The 23,667-nt window shown below is 41.4% G+C and overlaps 1 protein-coding gene across 4 annotated transcripts in view; it reads left to right on the top strand.

Moving 5' to 3' along the window:
* CCSER1 (coiled-coil serine rich protein 1) overlaps nt 1-23,667 on the top strand; it is an 874,804-nt gene that overhangs the window by 770,337 nt on the left and 80,800 nt on the right. Inside the window, exon 9 of one of the 4 annotated variants that reach the window (XM_075610004.1) lies at nt 17,393-17,573. The exons of the other annotated variants lie outside the window; for them this stretch is intronic. Within the exon in view, the coding sequence (XP_075466119.1) occupies nt 17,393-17,494 (102 nt within the window). The 3' untranslated portion in view covers nt 17,495-17,573. Of the gene's footprint in view, nt 1-17,392; nt 17,574-23,667 lie in introns of those variants that run through there. 4 annotated transcript variants of the gene reach the window in all.

The raw sequence follows: 23,667 nt of genomic DNA, 5'->3' as shown, positions 1-23,667 counted from the left end.
AGATCCCCCTGACCCTGGAGGCTAGGGAGAAGTCTGCATTCATCACTCCAAGTGGCCTCTATAAGTTCTTAGTGATGCCATTTGGGATGAAGAATGCCCCGGCTACCTTCCAACGCCTGGTCAATAGGTTACTGGAAGGGATGCAGAGCTATGCCAGGGCTTACTTAGATGACATTGCTGTCTTTAGTAATTCCTGGGAATCCCACATAGGACATGTAGCTGCGGTGCTAGATAGGATCAGGGAGGCTGGGCTTACCTTAAATCCCACTAAGTGTATGGTAGGGATGGCAGAAGTCCTGTACTTAGGGTACAGGGTGGGTGGAGGGCATCTCAAACCAGAGCCAGCCAAGGTAGAAGCCATAGTTCAGTGGCCTGTTCCAAAAACCAAGAAACAGGTCATGGCATTTTTGGGCACCGCAGGGTACTATAGGAAGTTTGTCCCACAGTACAGCGCCGTGGCCAAACCCCTGACTGATCTGACTAAGAAGCAACTGCCTGTGCTTATTACCTGGTCTCCTGCCTGTGAAACTGCTTTCCAGGCACTGAAAGTTGCGCTTGCTGAGGCCCCCATCCTGGCTGCCCCAGATTATACCAAGCATTTTCTTATTCAGACTGATGCCTCAGACTTTGGTGTGGGGGCTGTGTTGAGCCAGGTGGGGGACGACGGCAAAGAGCACCCTGTGGTGTATCTCAGTCGCAAACTTCTCCCCACGGAGGTGGCATATGCCACCATTGAAAAGGAGTGCTTGGCCATTGTGTGGGCACTCAAAAAGCTCCAGCCCTATGTCTATGGGAGGGCTTTCACGGTCATCACCGACCACAATCCCCTGAGTTGGCTACAGAGGGTATCAGGGGAAAATGCCAAACTGCTGAGATGGAGCTTGGCTTTGCAAGAATTTGAATTTACCATTCAGCACAAAAAGGGCAGTGAAAACAGCAATGCTGATGGACTTTCACGCCAGGACTATCCCTCTGAGGCTGAATTCATTAATGGTGCCAGCAGTGCCCCACTTCCCGTTAGGGCCAGTGGGCCACAGGAAACGCATTAAGAAGGGGAGGTGTAGAGGGAGAAAGGGGGTGGCCCGGTATTAAAGGGGTTGCACCCCATTTGGCCACCCCTGACCCCACCCGGGAGACAAGGGGTTAACTGGACTGAGGTCCAGAAATGTGATTTCACCCCTGTTATAACCTGTAAATGTGTATTTTCCTGTTTCCTCTCTGTTATTGTACATCAGTGTCTGCACACACACACACTAGAATCCATCCGGGAGCACAAGGGTTAATAGTCTGTTAATACTGTGTCTCAAGGTATGGACAAAGCTTCAAAGAAATTCCTTGCTATCAGGATGACAGATGGCCATAGGGTCCCAATGGCTAGAACTTAAGCTTTGTTCAAAAGGTTTTATCACCCTGTCTATGTGAGGGTGGAGGGGGCGCATACCATAGCAGTTTTTTAAGTTTCCCACTTATCACTGTCCAACACAGGTTATCTTGTCCAAGATACGGAGGGGTAGCTGGGCTGGCATTCCATTTGCACATGTGGGGCCTCAGAAAGGAGACCCCAGAGTTCTACTGCACATGTGCCAGCTAGCAGGGGGGCCTGTCCTAAAATGTGTCCCCCCATCAAAGATTGGCTGGAGATAATTGCAAACCAATCACAGATTCTTAATGTTACAGATAGAGGGACAAAAGGTTTATAACCTGCTGTTCCCCATCTATCCTTTGTCTTCATTTTTGGTCTTCATGCAAAGTCTTCATTCGTTTTCGTTTGCTGATATGGTAACCTGATCTCACCTGAATGATTTCCTGACTGCTGAGAGAAATGCTACATCATACTTCTCATTCCCCAACCCCAATGTAAGTGTACTTCTTGTTTGTTACTGCATTATCTGTTGTGTTCACCTTTATTCTAAGGAATAAATACAATTTATTATATCTTAAGCCTTGTTCAGTTCAAACCCAATTATTTTTGTGTAATATTAATAAGCCTGTGGAAGCTATCGTCACATTGAGTGAAGCTTATATTGCCACGGGTGGGTGATTAGGCCTTGCTGGAGGGTTTAACCCCTTTATTAGTTTTGCGGTTGTAACCGTGAAGGTAATGAAGGGGCCAACTATTCCTGCAACCCTCCCAGGAGGCCTAACCACCCACCCTGAGGCAACTACAAACTTCACCCACTCCCTCTACCACCAACAAACTGGGTAAAGCTATTTATCCCCTTTAAATGCCTTTAAATGCCTTAAAGGCTTGCCACCAAGGTAATTAATGTGTGTCAAGCTCATTAATTTTGGGTCCTGGGACCCCCTGCTTCCCATTGTACAGCATCTGCAGGGGGTGCCGGTATCTCCTGCAAGTTTCCATCTCACCCGTCATGTGATCGGGAAATTTAAACTTGCAGGAGATACCTGCGCCCCATATGAAGGCCTATAACTTGGGAAGCAGGGGGTCCCCGGACGTGAAATTAATACGATTCAGCTCCAGAGACCCCCTGCTTTAATCCTATGTTATTAAAATAAATACTGTGCAATCACAAGTAAGAGCTGTGCAGGGAAATGCAGCTTCTCTCTGTGCAGCTCTTCCAGACCGCAGGAGCAAAGTGGAACGTTAAGTTAATTTAGCTCATTAAGCAAATACAAACTCGTGGGATTTGGCATTTTTTTATCAAACGCTAAAAACATTCAATTTTTCGTAGTGAATACCGTTTTTACACAAATTTCATAGCATTCGGTAGGAACATGTAACATGCCAACTCGATTGATTTTGCAATGAATTTATCAAAGTTTAGTGAATAGGCCCCATAGAGAGAGTAGCATATAGAAAGAAGGTAGTTTCCTTATACTGTATCACCCTTTTCAATATACTGTATTTCACTTTGTTGAATTATTGTTTTAAATAGAATTTTGTGTGACAGACCAATCCCCAAACAGTGCTCCCTTCAAATTAAATTTTAGTTTTTTTAACCTTACATGTCCCAAGATATTTGCATTTTGTTTTGTGCCAGTTTTGTACCTGGTCACGAACAGGAAGTCACAACATAATTTCCTGATAACTCTGCAGCTTTCTGACCTGTGGCTATTTTGTGCTTTGTTGGCAAATATCTTTGCCCAATGTCAGCACAGCGGAAACCGAGGGAGGGCTGTAAGGGATACTGGGGTCCGTAAAAAAAAAAATATATTGAGTAGCACTAATTGCTGCTTTATAACTTTAATAAATGATTGTGGTAAAGATGATTCAATTCCTTTGGCATTTGAACCATCCTGACATGAATACATGAAAACAAAATGCCTAAAAAGATTTCTTACTTTGCTCTAACTAGCCCCAGTATTATTAATTGGAACTTGCTAACAATAATTTGTTATTCAATCTAGAAAACTGCATTATAATCACCTATATTCACCAGCATTGTGTACCATTACTTGCACTAAATTCTAATTGAAGTTAAAGCATAATTTTATGTTTGCTACTTTATGAATATTACAGGCCTATAGGTAATTTGCATGAGAAAAGAACTATAAACACTTTTAAATCCTCTTTCTCCCTTACACTTAAGGAACATTAGTATTAGAAAAGAAAAGATTATATATACTTAAACATTATTAAAGTGTCAGACTCTTTCCCCCTTTTTATAGGGAGAATTAATTGCATAGATACCAAAAATGACTTATCTCAGCAGTAATTACTCTCTAAGTCAGCTCGGTCAGACAGATGTAGCGTGTGAAAATGACAAAATGCTATGATCCACAACGGGGATTAGCCTCCTATTCTTACTGCACTTCAGTACTGTGATGAAAAGCTGCCAGGCTGATAAAATCTTTAATATTCCCTAGTACTTGCAGAGGTGATTCTGCATATTAGTTTAAGCCTCTATCACAAAACGTTGTCATATTGCAGTGTTTGGAGTGGATACAGATAAGTGACAGTTATGTCACTGATGTAGAGGGATCATGGTGTTCTCTTTCCAAAGCCATATAGCACATTTACATAGAAATAATATTACAGAAATGAACAAATCTGCAAGAATAATTCAGGTTTGACGTGTCCCTTTTGGAAGCTTGCTTTTTGATAATAGTTTATCACCTGTATTCATCACCAATGCTTTTCTTCCATGAAAGTTCCCCTGTACAATTTGACTGTTTGAGTTATGCAACATGTTACTGGCAGCCTCATAAGAAAATCAACACTTGTTTACTCTAGCTTTTATATTCAGTATAATGATCACAAAAATTACTCAAGCAACTGTTAAAGCAACATTTCTTCTGTGGTAAAACACCTCTCCCCACTCACATAAGTAATAACACGGCAGTGTATCGTTATACAGAGCCCATTTTAACCATCACTTAGTCAAACAAACTCTTCCCTTTCTGCCATATTTCCCATGTAGCAAGTCATGATACCTACAGTCCTACATCATACAGTATGCAATAAAATGTGCATTCACTGAGAAGTTGCTTTCTATTGGATAAAGAGTAATTAATGTTGGCATACCAGGAATTCCTGAAGAATATGTTGGTGCTCCATTTTGCTGCAAATCTGCATTAGATGCATTGTAGGAGAAATGTTGTAGAATTGTACCTGCACACTGCAATTTGCTCATTGTGAAAGGGGAGGAGAGTTGTGTAATCTGCATCAACTCATGTTGTATTCCAATGGTCATTTAAAAAAAAAAAAATACATGCACAAAATAGTGGAGCTGGTTTATTACTGATTCTGCATGCAGAAGATGTATTCTCATCAGAAGAACATGTTTAAGCTGTGTTTGCAATACTACAGAAATGTTTTATATAACAGGTGTATAGGTTATTGGAATTTACCTAGCATAGGTTATTATGAATTAAACAGCAAATAAAAATACTGCGCATGAGCACATTCACATGTCCCAAGCAGCTCCACAAACCTGCCTTTTCCCTTTGTCCCTTTGTCTCTTAGCATACAATGCTTCCACTGAAGCCAGGGATCCTGGGTAATGACATACAAATTAGCATAAACAGAAACATTTTGATACAGCAATTTTTTTTATTTTTTAGAAATGCTTTGGTGCAAATGACTCTTTTTACCTGTACTGTTCTTTGCCACTCAAAAGTAATATATAGTAAAAACTCTTTCACATCTGCTGGCGCAGCAGAGTTAAATAATTTATGCAACATAACTGCACACTTGCTACAAGTTTAAATGACCAATAAATAATTTGTTTACAGAGAAACTGTATTCAACTTTATTTGCTGCAATTCTCCTCATCTTAACTTAAACCTCAGGACATCCAAATATAGTGCAAAGTTTCTCCTGATTATTACATATTTAAATATAGGGGGCATCATAGTCCTACGATAATCTAAGTTTTTAAATATATATATATATATATATATAAAGCAGAAAATAGCCGTGTTAGTCCAGTTGCGATAGTGCAGAATAAATGAGTTCTTCAGTATTCGGTGATACCTTTTTTATTGGACTAACAATTTATGTCATAGGACAAGCTTAAGGTAGGGTGTTAAAAGTGTTTGAAGCCAGGGGATGGTGACAAGGAAAGGTGGGGAGGGATGCTTGGGGGGAGAGAAAGTGTGGATAAGAATAGAGGCAAGCAGGATGATTACAAACAATTTTGATAGGGTGTGAGAAAACCCATGTCTGCATTAAGTCCTTTGGTTTTGGTGTCAAAGAGTCTTATCATTCTGAGTTCAAATGTTTTCCGTTCTTGGGTGATTTTAAACATTCCATTGAGGATTTTGATTTTTAAATCATTTATGGAATGATCTGGCTGTGAGAAATGATGTCCCACTGGTGAGCAGTATCTTCCTTCTTCGTGGTGGAGTATGGAGTGTCTGTGCATATTCATTCTGCCTTGTAGTTTTTTGCTGGTTTCCCCAATGTAGCAACCTTGGTCACATTTGTTGCACTGAATCATATACACTATATTCCTGGATGTGCAGCTGTATGATCCTTTAACATTGAATGTTCTGTGGTTGTGACTGGCTGTGGGATCTTGGCAAATGTGTTTGCAGAGTTTGCAGCGTTTGTTGCTGCACGGTTTTGTGCCATTATACATGTCTTTAAAATCGTTGTGAAGTTTTCTGCTGACTAATTTCTGTTTGAGGTTTGGTGGTTGCCGGAATGCAAGAATGGGAGGTTTGGGAAAGATTTCTTTTAATGTCGCATCCTTTGCCAGCATGGGTTGCAGATCTTTGATTATTTTTCGTATACCCTCTAGGGTAGGGTTGTATGTGGCCACTAGTGGTATGCGTGTGGTAGGTTCTTTCTGTCTGTATGGTGTTCTCGTGCAGGTGTTCTCGTGGGGCTTTTAGTGCAGATATAATAGTTTTGGCAATGGTCTTTGGTTTGTATCCCTTCTGTCTGAATGATTCGGTCAGGGTTGTGAGATGCCTGTTTCTGTCTTCAGTGTCAGAGCATATGCGGTGGTATCTTATAGCCTGGCTGTGTAAGATACCTTGTTTGGTATGAGTGGGATGGAAGCTGGAGTTGTGGAGGTAACTGTTAGTTTCTTGTATACAGATGTGTGTAGTTTACCATCTTTCAGTGTTACTGTTGTATCTAGAAAATTTACTAGGTTTGCCAAATAATCCATTTTGAGTTTAATTGATGGATGAAATGAGTTCAGGGACTTGTGGAATTGTTTTAGGTTTCCTTCACGCTCTGTCCATATTATAAACAGGTCATTAATGTATCTGTAGTATTTGTAGGGTTTGTGGGGGCATGTAGTTAGGAATCTTTGTTCAAGATTTGCCATGAAAAGATTGGCATATTGTGGTGCCATCTTGGTACCCATAACAGTCCACATTAATTGTAGGTACATTTCCTTGTTGAAGCTGAAGTAGTTGTGTGTGAGAATGTATTCTATCAGTTTGGTAATTACATCAGCGCTGTATTTCTGATCCAGGGGAGATGTTGTAAGGAATTGCAGGCATGCCTCAATACCATCCTTGTGGGGGATGTTGCTGTAAAGGGATTCTACATCCATGGTAACAACATCAACCAACTACCATCCAACACATTGCTAGTTACCATGGATGTAGAATCGAAGGAGAGGAAAGTTGACCTTATCAATTTGTTGGATCTCAGGGAATCCAAATGGATATTTTTTTTTTGTAGCTTAATTTTTATTGTGTGATACAGGTATAAAGTACATCATAGTACAACATAGTATAAAATACAATTCGTTGTGTGACTGATAGACAATTAAATATATGAAACAGGCTCATCGAGATCACCCAACCTTTCGAGTCCTATTCGGTCGGACGCAACACGATGAGCTAAATATTGAACTGAACCTTCTGGTATATAGTACAAATAATACAATAATAAACTAAAATAGTAAAATAATAGCACGCACAAAACAACTAATAAAAAAAAGGCTGGGGAGGAGGTGGAGGGAGAGGCGGGCAAGGGAATGGATTGGGTAGGTGGGGGAGAGGGTCCATCTCTTCTTGTAAGCTGGTCGAGACTATCACCTGCAGTCCCGAATTATTATTATTGATTCTGGGGTGAGGTGAGCTATCTCCTCCAAAGGAGGACACACTTATTACTATTATAGCCAAATCGATTCCCTCTCAACCCCTGGGATGTCTGTCTGCGCCAACCAGGGCGTCCAGACTTTTAGAAAATTGGTGCCAGTGTCGTTAACTAAACTTGTCAACTTTTCCATCTGGCATATAAACCATATGCGATTCTGAATCTTTGGGATGCTTGGGATATCAGGTCGTTTCCATAGTGCTGCAATCTCACACCGCGTAGCTATTGCAAAATGTGCAATTAGTTTATTGTTTGCTTTGGTAAGACCCGTTAGAGATCTGTTCAGAAGGAACAGCCATGGGTCTGGGGGTATTGTGAGGTCAAAAATCCTCTGAATCCAATTTCTGATTTGTTCCCATATTGAGGAGATCCGCGGGTAGGACCACAGCATATGTAACAGGTCTGCCGATCCCCCGACAGCCAAGGGCACAGCGGGGAGGATCCTGGCATGAACCTAGATAATTTCAGCGGGGTGAGGTACCATCTCATGAGGACTTTATATGCGTTCTCCTTGAGAGTAGTGCAGATGGAGCTCTTTGCAGTTGCTAGGAATATAGCGTTCCACTCCTCATCCTCAAGGTTCTCTCCCAAGTCTGCCTCCCACTGGGATCTGAAGGAGGGCGTCTGTTGTCCCTGAACAGCCGAAGCGATCACTTCCCCGTATAACTGTGATGTAAGTCCCTTTGTGTCGGTCTCTGCCAGACAGAGCTTTTCGAAAGATGTCAAAGGGGGGTAAGTGGCAAATTTATTGTAAAATGCTCTGATCTGGAGGTATCTAAAAAATTGTGAGCGAGGTATATCTTTTTTGACGCTATGTATCCTACCTATCCATGATATTCTCTGGGAGGCCCACTTGTGTAGGTCCGATTTTAGAGTCCGAATCAGGTTGGGATAATTTGCCTTATATATACCTTTGGTATCTTTGGTGATGTGGACTTCCAGGTATTTGATATATTTCCGTTGCTAATTAAATTTGAAATTTAGTTGTAGTAGCTTTTCGGTATGTCTAGGGAGATTGATGTTAAGAGCCTCAGATTTGGATTGGTTTATTTTGAACCCTGAGATCCTCGAGAATCTGTCCAATAAATCAAATAAGTTTGGTAGGGAGGTGAGGGGTTTTGTAATAATCAAGAGGATGTCATCTGCGTATAGGGCCGCTTTATGAGATTGTGAATACGTGTTTAACCCCGAGATGTCCGTGTTGCCTCTGATTTGTGCCGCCAGTGGTTCGATACATAGGGCAAATAGGAGAGGAGATAGTGGGCACCCCTGTCTCGTGCCACTTTTGAGTTGAAACGGCAGTGAAGGGTAGCCCTGATATATGACCCTGGCAGTAGGGCCGGACTACAGCGATGGAATCGCCCCACTCATCCGATCCCCATAGCCAAATGCCGCAAGCGTCTCCTTTAAATATGGCCAGTCTATCCTATCAAAAGCCTTTTCTGCGTCCAGACTTAACAACATAATTTGAGTGTTGGTTGTATTAGCCAATTCTAACAGATAAATAAATCGTCAGGTATTATCCGCTGCCTGCCTTCCCCTAATAAATCCGACTTGATCTGGGTATATAAGTCTGGGTAGGATGAGACAAAGTCTATTGGCCAGTAATTTGGCATATATTTTAATATCGGTGTTAATTAATGAAATTGGCCTGTAATTTTTGCAGTCTAGCGGATCCTTACCAGGCTTGTGAATTAGAGATATAGACGCCCGCAGCATCTCCCCAGGGATGGAAGCTCCCGCTAAAATCGCGTTGAACACTTGGAGCAGCCTCGGGCGAGTGATTTAACAATTTTTTTATAGTATAACCCTGAAAAGCCATCTGGCCCGGGGGCCTTTGATGGTTTAAGTTCTTTAATGGCCTGAGATACCTCTTCGATCGAGAAGTCTGTGCCCAGGGCCTCTCTATCTGTGTCCGTCAATCTCTCTAGATTTGAGCTGGCTAGGAAATCTCTCAAAGCACTGCTCGTTTTAGTATTATGGGCCACCTTCTCTCCATTATACACAGATTCATAGAACGAACCGAATTCTTCTACTATTTTCTTAGGGTTGGCTGTGGTGGAACCGAATTTTAAGCATATAGCTTGGATGTTATATTTGGATTGCCTGTCTCGTAGCATACGAGCCAGCATAGTATCCGGCCTGTTTGCTTTTTCATAAAATTTCCTCTTTGACCAACTCAGTGAATTATCAGCCCTGGAGTTTAATAGCATATTTAACTCAATTTTAGTGTCTTTTACTTCCTGTAGAGTTTGAGGGTCTGGGCTTCTTTTGTGTAGTGAGGAGAGGGAATGTAATTTAGTTTAGAGCGTGGCAATGTTGGCATTCCCCCACCCTTTCCCTTCTAGCTGTGATGCTAATTAGCGTACCTCGTAATGTCGCTTTATGAGCTTCCCATAGAACTTACTGGGAATTAACAGAGCCTAGATTGATCTGGAAAAACTGATCTATTTCGTTACCAACAGCATCACAGATCTCGGGAATTTTTAGAATTGATTCATTGAGTTTCCAGTTCGCCCCTGGTCTATCGGCTCAAATATTGTTGCACTGTAGCTCTATCAGTGCGTGGTCAGACCATGAAATATCAAGGATCCCAGCATGGGAGACCACAGGAACCAGGTGACAGGAGACAAAAAAGTAATCGATTCTGCTGTACGAGCAATGCGGATGGGAGTAGAACGTATTGTCTCTGTCTGCTCGGTGTAATTCTTTCCATATATCTGTTAATTGGTTGGCTTTAAGGCCCCTGCGTATTGAGAGTCCAGCTCTCTTGTTATCCGAGCCTACCCCCGCCCCCCCCGATCTATCCAGGTGTGGATGCATGACCATATTGATATCCCCTGCGAGCACAAAGCACCCCTTAGCGGTGGAATTCAAGAGCCTGAAGAAATTATCGAAGAAGGCCGTGTCCTGCTCACAAGGGGCATACACAGAGGCCAGCGTGATACACTGCCCACAAATCGTACCCACTACGATGATATAGCGGCCATCAGCATCCCGCCTAGTTGTCTAAGCGACAAATGGTAACTTGTTTCTAAATAAAATGGCCACTCCCCGTTTTTTAACTGACGCTGAAGACAGGTGGACCTGGGAGAAATCCCTATCTAAGAATGTAGGGGCACTGTTTTTGCTAAAATGTGTCTCTTGTAGTAGTAATATATCTGCTTGTTTTCTTTTATAATCAGAGAAAGCTAACTTTCTTTTGATTGGGCTATTAAAGCCTTTTACATTATGGGATATTAGCGTTAGCGCCATCATTTAGTGTGTGTGTAAAGTAGCAACTTGTCGGCCATCAGCTCACCAGAGTCGTCTTCTCTCGGTCTGAGTTGGTCCATGTCCGTGGTACATCCACGCTCAGGAGCACCCAAGCCCCACCAGGACTGATATCTCTCTCCTCGGGGGGGGTGGGAGAAAGGGAAGGAGGGGGGTGGGAGAGGGGAAAAGGAATACAAGACAAGACATAGGAAAGTACAAAAGGAGGAAAACTCCCTACATACAAAAAAAAACAAAACAAATACAAAATTGAAAAAAAGTAACAGAGAAACGGGAGCCCCCGAGCATAGCCCTTGCGCCCATGGGAATGGTCACCTGGCCCAGTCCTACAGAGGAGCCGCTCCTTCTTGCTGGGACCTGACCTCACTGGGACTTGTCTGCAGTCCCTTCTTTTCAGGGACCGAAACGTAGAACACATGCACGCCATCGTGGGTGATCCCACCGGCGCGATTTCGTTTTTTTACATTTCAGCAGAGCTTTCAAACAGCTCAACATATAACACTATAATGAGAACTACACAGCTTTAACTTTAGCAGTATTCCCAACACTGCCGCAATTCACCCCTTGGAAACAGGAATAGAAATAATTAACACAAGCAAAAATAAGTAACCCCGACCTTAATGGTAACGTTATTATACTTGACAGTAACTTTTCTATAGCCCAACGCTGTGTGTGCAAACCCCTTTCTCCGTTGCTGGCGAACTACTGTTATATACACCTCCAAGTTCCTATGTCCTGTTATATATAATATTGAGGATGGGGGGAGTAACCGTGGATATCTGTTTCCCATGATATGTGTCACTCTATATCCGCTAATCTTCTATGTAAGTGTCTGGGTCCAAATTATTGACAGATTTTATAGCAAAAAACTATTGGGCTTTTGAATATTTACCTTGAAATTCCTACAAATCTATTACAGATCAACATCTAACCAATTAATTTATTTACAAACTCATTGTGAGAATACCATAAAGACCTTATATATCTCTCTACAAACTTCCACTTCTTATAATATACGTACATATTTACAGATAATATCCCTCGCAGTTTATCTACCCCAATCTTATACTCATTTGCAAATATCAGCTAGTACCCTATTGATTAATACATTAGCTACTTTTGGGTTATCTTTTATTCGTCATTGCGTTACCATCTATAATCTTATCTAATCAACTCACTTTATTGCGTATTTCATCAGTATGTTTCTTGCCACATTTTAATTTGTAATTTCTTTAATTTATTGAACCCTCTGTTTATCTACATTAATTCATTGAGCTGCTAATAACAGTAATTAATTCTGGACTCTTAACTGTCATTATTTACAATTATTAACCGTTACCTATGTGGAAATAGTAGGGACAGTGTAGGATACTCGGATGTTATGTGTTACAACACAACCCAGCCACTATTGCAGTATTTAGGAGAATAGAGAACAGGGAGACCCCAACCCCACCCCCCACCGTGTCCCCTCCATCTCCGTACCACGAGGACATATCAGGAAAAACTTTGATTCTGGACCTCTCGCATGGGCTCAACAGGCCCTATAACCCTCTCCTGTAGCCCCTAATTCCGCGAGGCAAAAACCCATGCACTCCCTCATGTTTTGCCTCCTCCCTCTTCATTCGTCTCCCCCTGCGCCCTCCGCTATACCAGCGGTCTCTGCCACGGCCCTCTCATCTCCCCCCTCCAGTACGCAGGCGCCAGATCCAAAATCCTGCGAGAGACTGTCGCTCGGCAATGACATCATCGCAACAGCCCGCGAAAGCCAGAGGAGTTCCCGCTCGCAGGGAGGAATGAGCAAGGTAAGATGGCCGCCGCTAGAAAGTTGCATACAGGTCTGGTCTGCATGTGGATCCTAAATCTAACTTCCAGGGGTTGGGAGGGGCACCAGCCAAGGTCCACAGAAATCTAGCTCCCCCTGCTCTCCCCTCATGTGGCCCCCCCCCCCGTAGATCTGTCATCTTCACGAGCGGTCCCCACTTTGTTCCACGTGGGTGTAGGGACGCCATCTTTGGCCGCCGTCGGACGTGGGGGACTTTGTGCAGATCCTGAGACACCCAGTCGTTTGAGGAAATCCTTGTCGTCTTCTTCGTTTTTTAGGATATGTGCCACTCCATTTTTTAGCACTAGTAGTGCACAAGGGAACAGCCAGCAGTACCGCACATTTTGGTCTCTCAGGGCTTTTGTAACGGGGGCCAGAGCTCGTCTCTTGGTTAGGGTAACAGGGGACAGATCCTGGTAAACCTGAAACTTGGTCTGTTCGAACTCCATGATTTTAGCTTCTCTGGAGATTCTACATGTTTCTTCTTTAGTGTGGTAGTGATGAAAGCGAATCACTATGTCCCTGGGGGGGTCACCTTTCTGGGGTCTCCCCCTTAACGCACGGTGGCATCTGTCCAGTATGAGATCCCCAGCTGTCTTATCTGGGAATAAGTGTTCAAGCCACTTCGATGAGAACTCCACAGGATCGGTAATAGATTCAGGTACCCCCCTCAGCCTGATATTACATCTCGGATCTCTATTTTCGGCATCCTCCATTTTGCCTTCTTGAGATTTGACCTGCTCTTTTAATGTGCCTACCTGGGTCTGAGTTTGTGTCAGGGCTATATTAGTTTCATCGGATCTGGACTCCAGTGCATCCGTCCGCTCCCCCCACCGCATCGACATCCTTTCTGAGGGCCCACAATTCTGACTTAAAGAACTTTTTCATGTGTGTGCAAAATTCTTTCATGTCCTTGCGTCTCATTATCTCCTGATCTTCTGGCTCCTCGTTCATTGTATTCACCTCAGGGTCTAAGCTGGCTGGTAGCGCCGGGGTCTCCGGTTTACACACTTTTGCCGCATCCTTACTTTTAAAATATGTAGATACCGGCTGGCTTTTTTTGCGCAACGTTTTGCCCGTTGCCATCACTGTAGCTTTAGGGACACTTTCGCTTTAAAATTGTTGTCTCGTTCGCACGTCTGCTGTTTTTAATTGCTTTATATGCGCCGTGGGAACGGAGCCTAACAACTAAGCCGCCATTCACCTTCCCGTTGCGCATGCGCCCCAAATGGATATTTTTGTTAAAAACTAGATCTCCGGATGGTATGAACATAGAGTGGAATCTGGGTAATTTCCTTAGGGATTGAATGTCCTTTGAGAGTGGATTTTCTAAAAATAGTGAGTTCTTAAAGTGAATAATTTACTTCTTGCATATATGTATTTTCTTTGTCAAATAAATCCCCAGTCTATTTTTAAAGAAATGGGTATTGTAGTATACATCTCAATTTCAATGAAGTATATACATATAAATATATATACATATATGTTTTACCATGCCCATTTCTTTATATATTCATTTATTAATTGATTGGATCCAATGTGTATATATTTCTGGACCCATTATTGTGGAATTTGTTTGTTAGATTGATACTTAGGGAATCCCTAGTATATATGTGGATTGATAATCTTGCCATCAGGGTCTAACATTATTTATTTATTTATTTATAAAATATTTTACCAGGAAGTAATACATTGAGAGTTACCTCTCGTTTTCAAGTATGTCCTGGGCACAGAGTAAAACAAATAATACATGGTTACAAGTACAGTTACATAAATGAACAAGGTGTACATTATATACAGAGACATTGCGTGCACAGTTAAAGAAAATATATATTATGAGCGTATGAAATTAGTATTATTACTAATATTTGGTTATGGAAATTGATTTCCACAATAAGGATCGCTGTAGATTGCATCTGGGGATGTATAAACCATCTATTGATAGGACATTATTGTGAGTTTTCATGCATATGTCCACATCATTTATGATATACTAATACATTGTATGTATGTATGGACTTTCAATTTGTGTAGTTGAGCTCTTTGGTACAATTGGTAAGATAACTTATTTCTATTTCCGTGTCTAGTTTTGCATCTTGCCCTAACTTGTACTGTACCTTGTAGTCACTCAAAGATATCCTACCAAAAAATTAAATATTTATTATATTATTGGTAATTATTGATTATTGGTAATTGTGTTTTTGTTTTATCATTGGCCTGTGGGTTTATCTCTACTGCTTCTCTCATTTTTTGTCCCTTGTGTTCTCTGTTTTTTCATTCATCCATTTCCATTGTTTGTGTTCATATTCTTTTCCTTCTTCCCTCCCCTGCCCCCTTCTCTTTCCCTTCCCCCCTCAACCCACTTCCCCCCCCCTCCCTTTTCTCCCCCCTCCCTTTTCTCCCCCCCTCCCTTTTCTCCCCCCCTCCCTTTTCTCCCCCCCTCCCTTTTCTCCCCCCCTCCCTTTTCTCCCCCCCCCATTTTCCCCTCCTTTATCCTTGTTTTCCCATTACTGTCCAGTATCCTAAGAGGATTAACAAGGTTCTGTTCAATGATTCTTATTTTGATATGCTGATAGAACTTATACAAACAATAGATGACACATTGTTGTTTTTAATTTGTTTTTAATAATTTGTGTTTATGTATATTCCCTTTTTCTTGTATAATTGTTGTTGCACTGTTTGTGTTCCAGTGGTGCCGGACCGATGGCGTGTTCACTGATCTCCTTTTGATTGTCTCTCTCTCGGTTCGTGACTGTGGGCATTTGCAGCAATGCAGATGGGCATTTGCTAGGTACCCGCGGTTTCCCGTTTGTGGGGGGGGCAGACGTATCTGGGGCGGCGAGCGTCCTGCTTCCTCTCATTGGTATTTGTGGGAGGAGCTGGTGGTTGTCTGCCCCGTCCCTAATGCGTCACAGACCGAACGTACCTTGAGCTGCGCGGTCTGACATCCTCCAGGGGGCACGGCCAGGGATGTCTCTTTCTGTTGGTGCATTGCCTCGTCGCGTTCAGGGTAGAGTGGCAGTCATATGGAGAAGCTGACGCTCCATTGAGGCATCCGCGTGCTGCCGGTTTTGGCGTGAATTTGGGCCACAGGCAGGGCATTTAAAGAACCTTTTAGAGGTTCAATGTATACTCCTTGATAAAGTGTACGGGTGTACATGAAATGCGTAGGAGGGGGTTCAACTCCGTTTGCTGTATGGAACAATAAAGGAATATTTATCATTCAACCCTGGGACCCACTTCTTTGGCTGTGCGCCAGTCTCTCTATATTCTTCATTCTCTTGTTTAGCCCCTGTCCCATCTCACCTATGTAGTAGCAGCCCCGTTTGCATTTCATGTGCATGATGAGGTACACGACATTGCTGGAGGAACAGGTGAACCTTCCTCTGATTTTGTACTGCAAATTTCTGTGTGGTATTCGTATTGTGCCCGCTGTGTGGAGCATTGCACAGGTTTTGCATGTTGCGTCCTGGCATGGTCTTGTCCCGCACTCAATTGTACTGTTGAATACTTTACTCCTCACCATCATTTTCTTGAGATTATGAGGATGTTTGTAGGATAATAAGGGTGTTTCAGGGAAGACCATTTGCAGTCTTGTATCTTCCTGGAGAATGGGTTGTAGTTCCCTGGTGATCTTGCTTAGTGTAGGGCTTCTAGGTATGGGTTATATGTGACCACCAAATGTAGCCTGTCACTTGTCTCTTTCTGTCTGTAGTGAAGGAGATCACTTTTTGGTATTCTGGTGACTTTGTGGATTTGCTGGTGTTCAATTCTGTGGTTATATCCATGGTTTATGAAATCCGATCTCAAGACTGTAATCCTGTGGCCTCTGTCTGCTGTGTCAGAGCAAAGCTGGTAGTATCGTATGGCTTGACTGTAGATGATTGAATGCTTAGTGTGTGTCGGGGGGAAGCTGTTGTCCATCAAATAGCTGGATCTGTCTGTAAGTTTGCATTATACAAAGTCTGTAGTTGGTCGTTCTTTATAGTAATGGTGGTGTCTAGGAAATATACTTCGTCTGGGGAATGGGTGAGTTTAAGGTTAATGATTGGGTGGAATGTATTGAAGTTCTCATGGAACTGTAGGAGATCCTGTTCACCAGAGCTCCAAATCAGGAGGATGTCATCGATGTACCAAAGGTATGTAAGGGGTTTCAAGTGGCAGGTGGAAAGAAAGTCACTTTCTAATTTTGCGCAGAAGAGATTGGCATACTGTGGCACCATCCAAGTGCCCATAGCAATCCCGATTGTCTGGAGGTATGTGTAATTTCCAAACGGGAAGTAGTTATGGGTCAGAATAAATTAGATGCATTGAGTCACTGTGTCTGTGGGCATAATGCAAAGATATATATATATATATATATATATATATATATATATATATATATACACACACAAAAATAACAAGCAGCGCCATGTGACAAACAGATATTAAACTAGTACTATTAATGATGTTAATAAAAATACTTTCAGCAATCAAATTGAATATACAATAACAATAATAAATAGACCACTACAAATTACCTATCACACAACAAACAAAAGAGCATAAGAACACAGACAAACAAACATTAAATAATACCAATTAAAAATTAATAGAACCAATCCCTTTGATCATCCACTTGATAAAATTCCAAGCTGGGAAAGGGGGCTGCTTTCATAGGGGATGAACCAAATACAAACGTAATCTAAAACAGGCAGATCCAGAGTCCCAGGGCCACACGGCAAGGAAGAGACAGCACACTCAGTAATGATATCAATATTTTATTATAGGAAACTGGCACATACACCGACGTTTCGGTCCTTAAAGCAGCACCTTTATCAAGGGAGTGCTCCTCTCTGCGGAGGTCTTTTGAGAGCAGGCAGCCACCGTAGCTGAACGAAGTAGCTGCTCGTGACCTTGCCAACCGGACGCGGAAGGGAGGATTCATTCCAGGCAGAGTGCTGAGGGAAGTTGCTATGAGTCTGCCTGTTCATTCTCCACTCCACTGTTTTTATGTAAGTGCCTCTCCTATTTGGCACGTCATTGTTATTTTTATTGTTTTATTAAACTTCATTGAATCTATTTCTGCCATCCGCATCTGTATGCTGCTGAACGAGTGACACCTGATGACCCACCGTGTACCACGACATATGTGGCTGGGGATTCTCTGAGTGCTCTTCACTCACATATGGCCATGTGAGTGTAGATATTTATTATTGTTATTATTGGCATTTATTATTACACCACAAGTCCCTATGTGCAACGATACTGTTTTTTTCTCTATTCCCTGAGATTACCACGGTCTTGGTTGGAGGAGAAAAAGAGAAGAAAACTTCACAGAGAAGACACTTCCCATTATGGGTTGTTGCTCACACATGGCCGTGTGAGTGCTGTGAACATTATTTGGTCATTTACATCCACCACCCCCCTGCCACTCCCACCCTCTATTCCCTATTGAGCCTATTGTGACTACTACTGATTGTGCTTTTCTGTTCTTGTTTTTGCGCTCACCACACGTGTACACTATTTTCATATGAGGAATCTTTCTTTTGCGGGGAAGCAGCAGCAGGAACTCGGGCCAGTATATTTTGCTTTATTTTATTATTCCACATAAGGTCAGATCCTCTATTTGTAGTGATCACTAATATATTCAAGCTAGGCAGCCCCCCAGTCCCATTCCTTCATATCAATTAGACAAATTGACCTATTCACTAAAGTGCAAATCTGTAATTCACAATCTGATTGATCAATACAGTATATAGTAATAAGAAAAGTGAAAAATTGCCGTATTTAATATGATTTCTCAGTACAAAAACATTGTGTCAAAATAGAATTCATTTGCATACACTTCTGTGTGACAGACAAGATTTGATTCAGAGATGTGACATGAATTGTAACCTTCAGGACTTCGGAAATCAATATGAAAGGTGTAGGCTCACCATAGTAGCCAACTGTAGTGTATACATACCATTCCTCCCAATTTAGGAGGGATTCTCATGATTTTGGGTTCAATATCCTTCCACCATCTTAATCCCCTATATCTCCCAATTGGCTGTAGTGTATGGAAAAATTAATAGATCAACCTCTCCATACAACTCTCTGAGGATGCCAGGCAAGTCTAAACTATCTCCAAGTGACAGATAAGACCTGTCTAGTACCAGTAGCACAGGAGGACGGGGGCTCCAAGGAGACATTGTGTTGTACAATGGCCAGGGACGGGGTGGGATAATTATATTTTGGGGCGGGGCTACTGACAAGGACCAGAGTCAACATTATCATCTGGAAGGAGCTAAATCTCCACATTTCCACAGAGTAAATGTTGGCATATATGCTAATGACTGTAATATAGAATGTTAAAATGGTTCAAAAGTAGATGAAAGATGCTTAAAAATTTATAGTAACATAATTTTGTTAACATTAATTTTTCAGAGTTTCAAAAAATTAAACTTCAAGCATATAACAGGTTAACTTAAATTTAGATGTCAATAATTGCATTATTAAACATTGTTTCACAACGTGATCATTTGCCAAGATTTAACTTATTAAACATATCACTGATATTTGTTCAAAGTGTTTATACTGTACTGTATGTGAGTATGATCCTTTAACACTTTGTGCAATAATATCTTATAATACTTACTTGTTTGTGATGTAATTATAACTTGTTTTTATATTACGTTGACTAGTAGGGCCAATGGCCAGTTCTGTAGAAGGGGGGGTAGGTTTGTTGGGGGGATGGGGCTAGGGGGTGTGTTATGTGGGTAGGTGTTACGGGGATATAGGTTTTGCCTAATACTTCTTCTATGCAGGTACAGTATCTAGTCACTAGCTACAGTATACTATAAATCTGAAAGTTAATTATACAAAGCCACATAAGGTTACTTATTAAGCCTACATCTACTAAGACGACAGCCCACCCAACACACAGTGAGTCATATGCCTAGTCATTAAACAGAAGTTAATACTATGTCAGTCACTAACCAGTCTGTAACTTTTAATTAGTTGTGTAATGTGTTTCTTAACATGATTAACCTGCAATGTCAAAAAGTTATCTCTGCTCCTGCATTCATAATGGATGGTTTTGATACCTGAACTTATGTAACACTAATCTTTAGTGTCTCTATAGTACCTGTATGCAATTTTTGGGTAAAATGTTCATACTCTAGTATGTTATTAGGTACTAATATTGCAGAAATGTTTTCTGTGACAAGCATAGCTATTATTTGTGCTGTCATCAGAAGTTACTATTTCTGGACAATAGTAGCTGACTTAAAGTTACTCCAAATCACGGTTATTCTAATGTGATATGCGTGTAAGACATAAAAGTAGTTATTTATCAAAGTCTTCCAACAGTGAAACTGAGCAAACCAGATCTAAACAAAAACCTGCACCAGATTTTTTCAAAGCAAGAACTCAATTAATGTTGTAGAAAGATAATCACATTTCTTTTGCCTCTCAAGGTTATGTATCTACACTAAATCCTCTAAAAATTTCTAAGCAAGATAATGTGTCACTTTACAGTGGTGACAAGCAATTAACTCTACAGCTGTATGTGAGTTACCATTAAACTCAGCGTGGAGTAATGGATTATTTTCATACTCACACAATGTTTTATAATTTGCTCTTTTTCCCCTTCTTAATGTAAATAAGAAGCTGGGGCCATCTGACTCATAGTTGGTGGTATAAAGTATGATTTTCTTTCTACGTGGATTCCTTAATTCATGTCACTTATTTGCTTCTACAGTATTTTATATCATTTACGATAGTATGAGAAAGACATTTACCTACTTCTCTATTTTTAACTATCATCCAAACTTTACTCAATATGTTTGTAATATTATAATAATAAATGTATAAACTGAGATTATCGCTGTTATCAATTAACATTGCACAAAATAGTAATATATATGATAAATGTGCCCCTTTAAACTGTTGTGAGTTTATCTAGTCTGCTGATTTAGCTGGATATGATGAACATGTTTATCAATTTTACAAACTTTAGCCATTTTCTTTTAAATAATATTTAAAGCAGGAATATGTATAGGAAAGGCCAAGAACTCCTACCTGTTCTAACGCCTCCAAATATACAGTGACATGCAGAACAGGAAATCTCTGATTAACTAGGGCTGGCCAATATCAAAACATTTCCCACAACAGGAATATAAAAAAATGTATCATGATTACAATGTTTATCGTGATGAATACACTTTGAATAGGAAACAGAGAAAAGAACTCTGTAACCAAAAACAAAAATAGACAGCACTCAATGCGGCTAAGATAAGGGGCTAAGATAAGATAAATAGTGCAACGTGGAACAAGGAGGAATCCTATTTCCTCCACACAATCATGTTCCCAGCACTTACAAATGACCAGTGAAAAATGGAATAAGACAAACTAATTTAATCTACAATTAGAATACAAACCCCAAAGGGGTGTAATAAAACAAAACTGTGTAGTGTATGTGACAAGGAGGGAGCGGGAGAAACCAGGGAGGGGTAGGAAAGGAAAAACAGAGGGAGGGAAAATCCCGGGGAAAAAGGGAGGGGGGGTGGGGCGGGGAAGGGGAGGATAAAAGTGTAAGGTCATCTCGCCGGTGTGATCGCTGATCCAGACAGGCCGCAGAGGTGGATGCGAATAACACGTGGGGCGCTGGAGCGGGTTCTGGAGACATCACAAGCCCTACCCGTCCCCTTTCCTGGTTTCTCCTGCTCCCTCCTTGTCGCATACACTACACACTTTGGTGTTACTTACTGTACACCCCTTTGGGGTTTGTGTTATATTTGCAGGTTACATCTGTTTGGCTTATTACGTTTTTCACTGGTCATTTGTGAGTGCAGGGAACATAATTTTGTGTTCATTGAAAAGAACTCTAAACACAATAAAACAGAACAACACATTTATTACTTAATTCATTTGAAAGCATTTTCACATAATAAATATTAAATTACATGGAAGATACTGTATTTCATTTCAACATTTATAACAAATTGAAAAGTATTTTTAAATAAATTAAATTTTAAAATTAATAAAATAGCCTCCCCCATCCCTAAATATTAGACATGGGGGTATGGAAGAGAATTACTGTAGGTTTATGGGGTAAACACAGGGCAAAGCAATGCTCGAGGTAAGGAAGAAGGGCTGCTAACCACAGGGAAGGCAGGAAGTAGAGGGACCGCTATACCATTTCCCGTACATCGGGTGTTCTGTTTGTTTGTTTTAAAGCCACTAATCTTATACTACAAGTCACCAGCTGTCCAATGGCTGCTGACAATACCATGATAATAAAAAATGTCCACATTGACTTACCATCATTTTTAAATATTGCAATATTATTATCATTTTAATTTATTGCCCATCTGTACTCTGGTATGCCTTGAGATCTCACATTTTATTCCACCCATGATTGTTGTAGCTACAGAGTATTCCACACCAAGGTTTTTTTTGTTTTCTATTTTTTAATGAGCCCCATATAGCTTATTATCACATTTAGAGACAGAAAAATATCTGAATTTATGTACCAATGTAAAAGCATAGAGTCAGCATCTGATGTCACTAAAAAGACAACTTCTAAGAACCATTAATTGCATTGTACAGCAATATCTACAGTTAATCAGGGCTCTTAGTTTTTCTCTATGCTGTTTTTGATGCTACTATAAGAGCCTACAATGCATATAAAATAACATAAAAATACAAACTCTACAATGAACCACTGTCCATGCTTCCCTTCCTCTTGGAAGCACTTCTACAGTAAATAAATGTAATGATAAACGTACTGTATGTGGTTGAGGATCTCAAAATGATAAGTCAACAAAATGAGATCAGTACTGGGCCAATGCTCTTTTAATTGTCTTAAGAATAATATCACAAATGGAGTTGGATGGTCAAAAGGTATGGCCAATATACGGAATAATGTTGATGACTGGTGGAATGGTGAAGTGTAAAATGATGCACTTAGGGCACAAAGTTTAGAGACAGAACATTTGACCTAGGGTCTGATGGAGGCAGATGGAATGGCCAATAGGATGTTATACTGAATATAAAAACTATTTATACATATAACCCCTCTTATTTGCCGCAGATTGACACCTACAGCTGAGCTAGGGGCCTGAGATCTCCTCCGATACGTTATTCCCCTCTGGTCCTAGGTCAGACAAACGGGAGGCAGACTACAGAAATATTTATATTTCAATGGTGTTTATAAAGTGATTAAAATTGGCTGCTCAGGTACACTATGATCCTCAACAGAAAGATCATTAACCGTATTCACATTACATAGAAAATGTAACACTCCCCAATAAACGTTGCACGGGTGTGTGTCTGTGTCTTTCTCTATGGCCACCCAATCATGGGTCTGAAGGCCTGTGTAATAGTGCCGGCACATAGTTGAAGCTCTTAGCCATGTAGCAGGCTTGTACTTCACAAAATGCTTCAGTACCCCTTTACTCTGCATCTGTGGTGGATCCCCAGCCAGCATCTGCTCACTCTGGTGGATCACTCTAACTCTCTCAGTCAACAACTGTGAGTCCTGAGATCCCTCAGGCTCCAGCCGTTCTCCCCTCTGTATGCTTGGCCAAACCTCTTAATGGCTCCTCTCTCCTAAGTCCCTCCTCTCTCACAGCCTTTGTCATTGGCTGCTGCCATGTCCATCATGAGTCACATGTTCAGTGCACACTTGTTAAGAATCTGACAGGGGCAGTGTGAGTGTTTGGTACATACATATACCAGGGGTTACATAAGTAAAGCACTCCCCCCCCCCCCTCCTTTTCCTCTGGGAGATGTTATTCTACTACAAGGTGTGGTGCTAGCGTACCTGTGAGGATCAGGAGAGCTGTGTCGTCTGCGATGTTGAGAAGACCAGGACAGGCTTTTGATGTTCTTCTTGGTACTTAGCGCCTCTAGTTGTAGTGGGCTCCAGGATGTCCAGAGATCAGTCCCCCACTAAAGCACAGTTCTTCCCTCCTGCTCAGGGACTGACACTCAAACAGGAGTATGATGAAGCAAAATAAATCTTTATTCAGCATTCACTGTAGATCTTCTTTACAGCGGTGCATACGGTCATCAGAGG

This window comes from Ascaphus truei, chromosome 1 (genome assembly GCF_040206685.1).
Source record: "Ascaphus truei isolate aAscTru1 chromosome 1, aAscTru1.hap1, whole genome shotgun sequence".
Taxonomy (NCBI): domain Eukaryota; kingdom Metazoa; phylum Chordata; class Amphibia; order Anura; family Ascaphidae; genus Ascaphus; species Ascaphus truei.
This window is presented reverse-complemented; position numbering and strand designations above follow the sequence as displayed.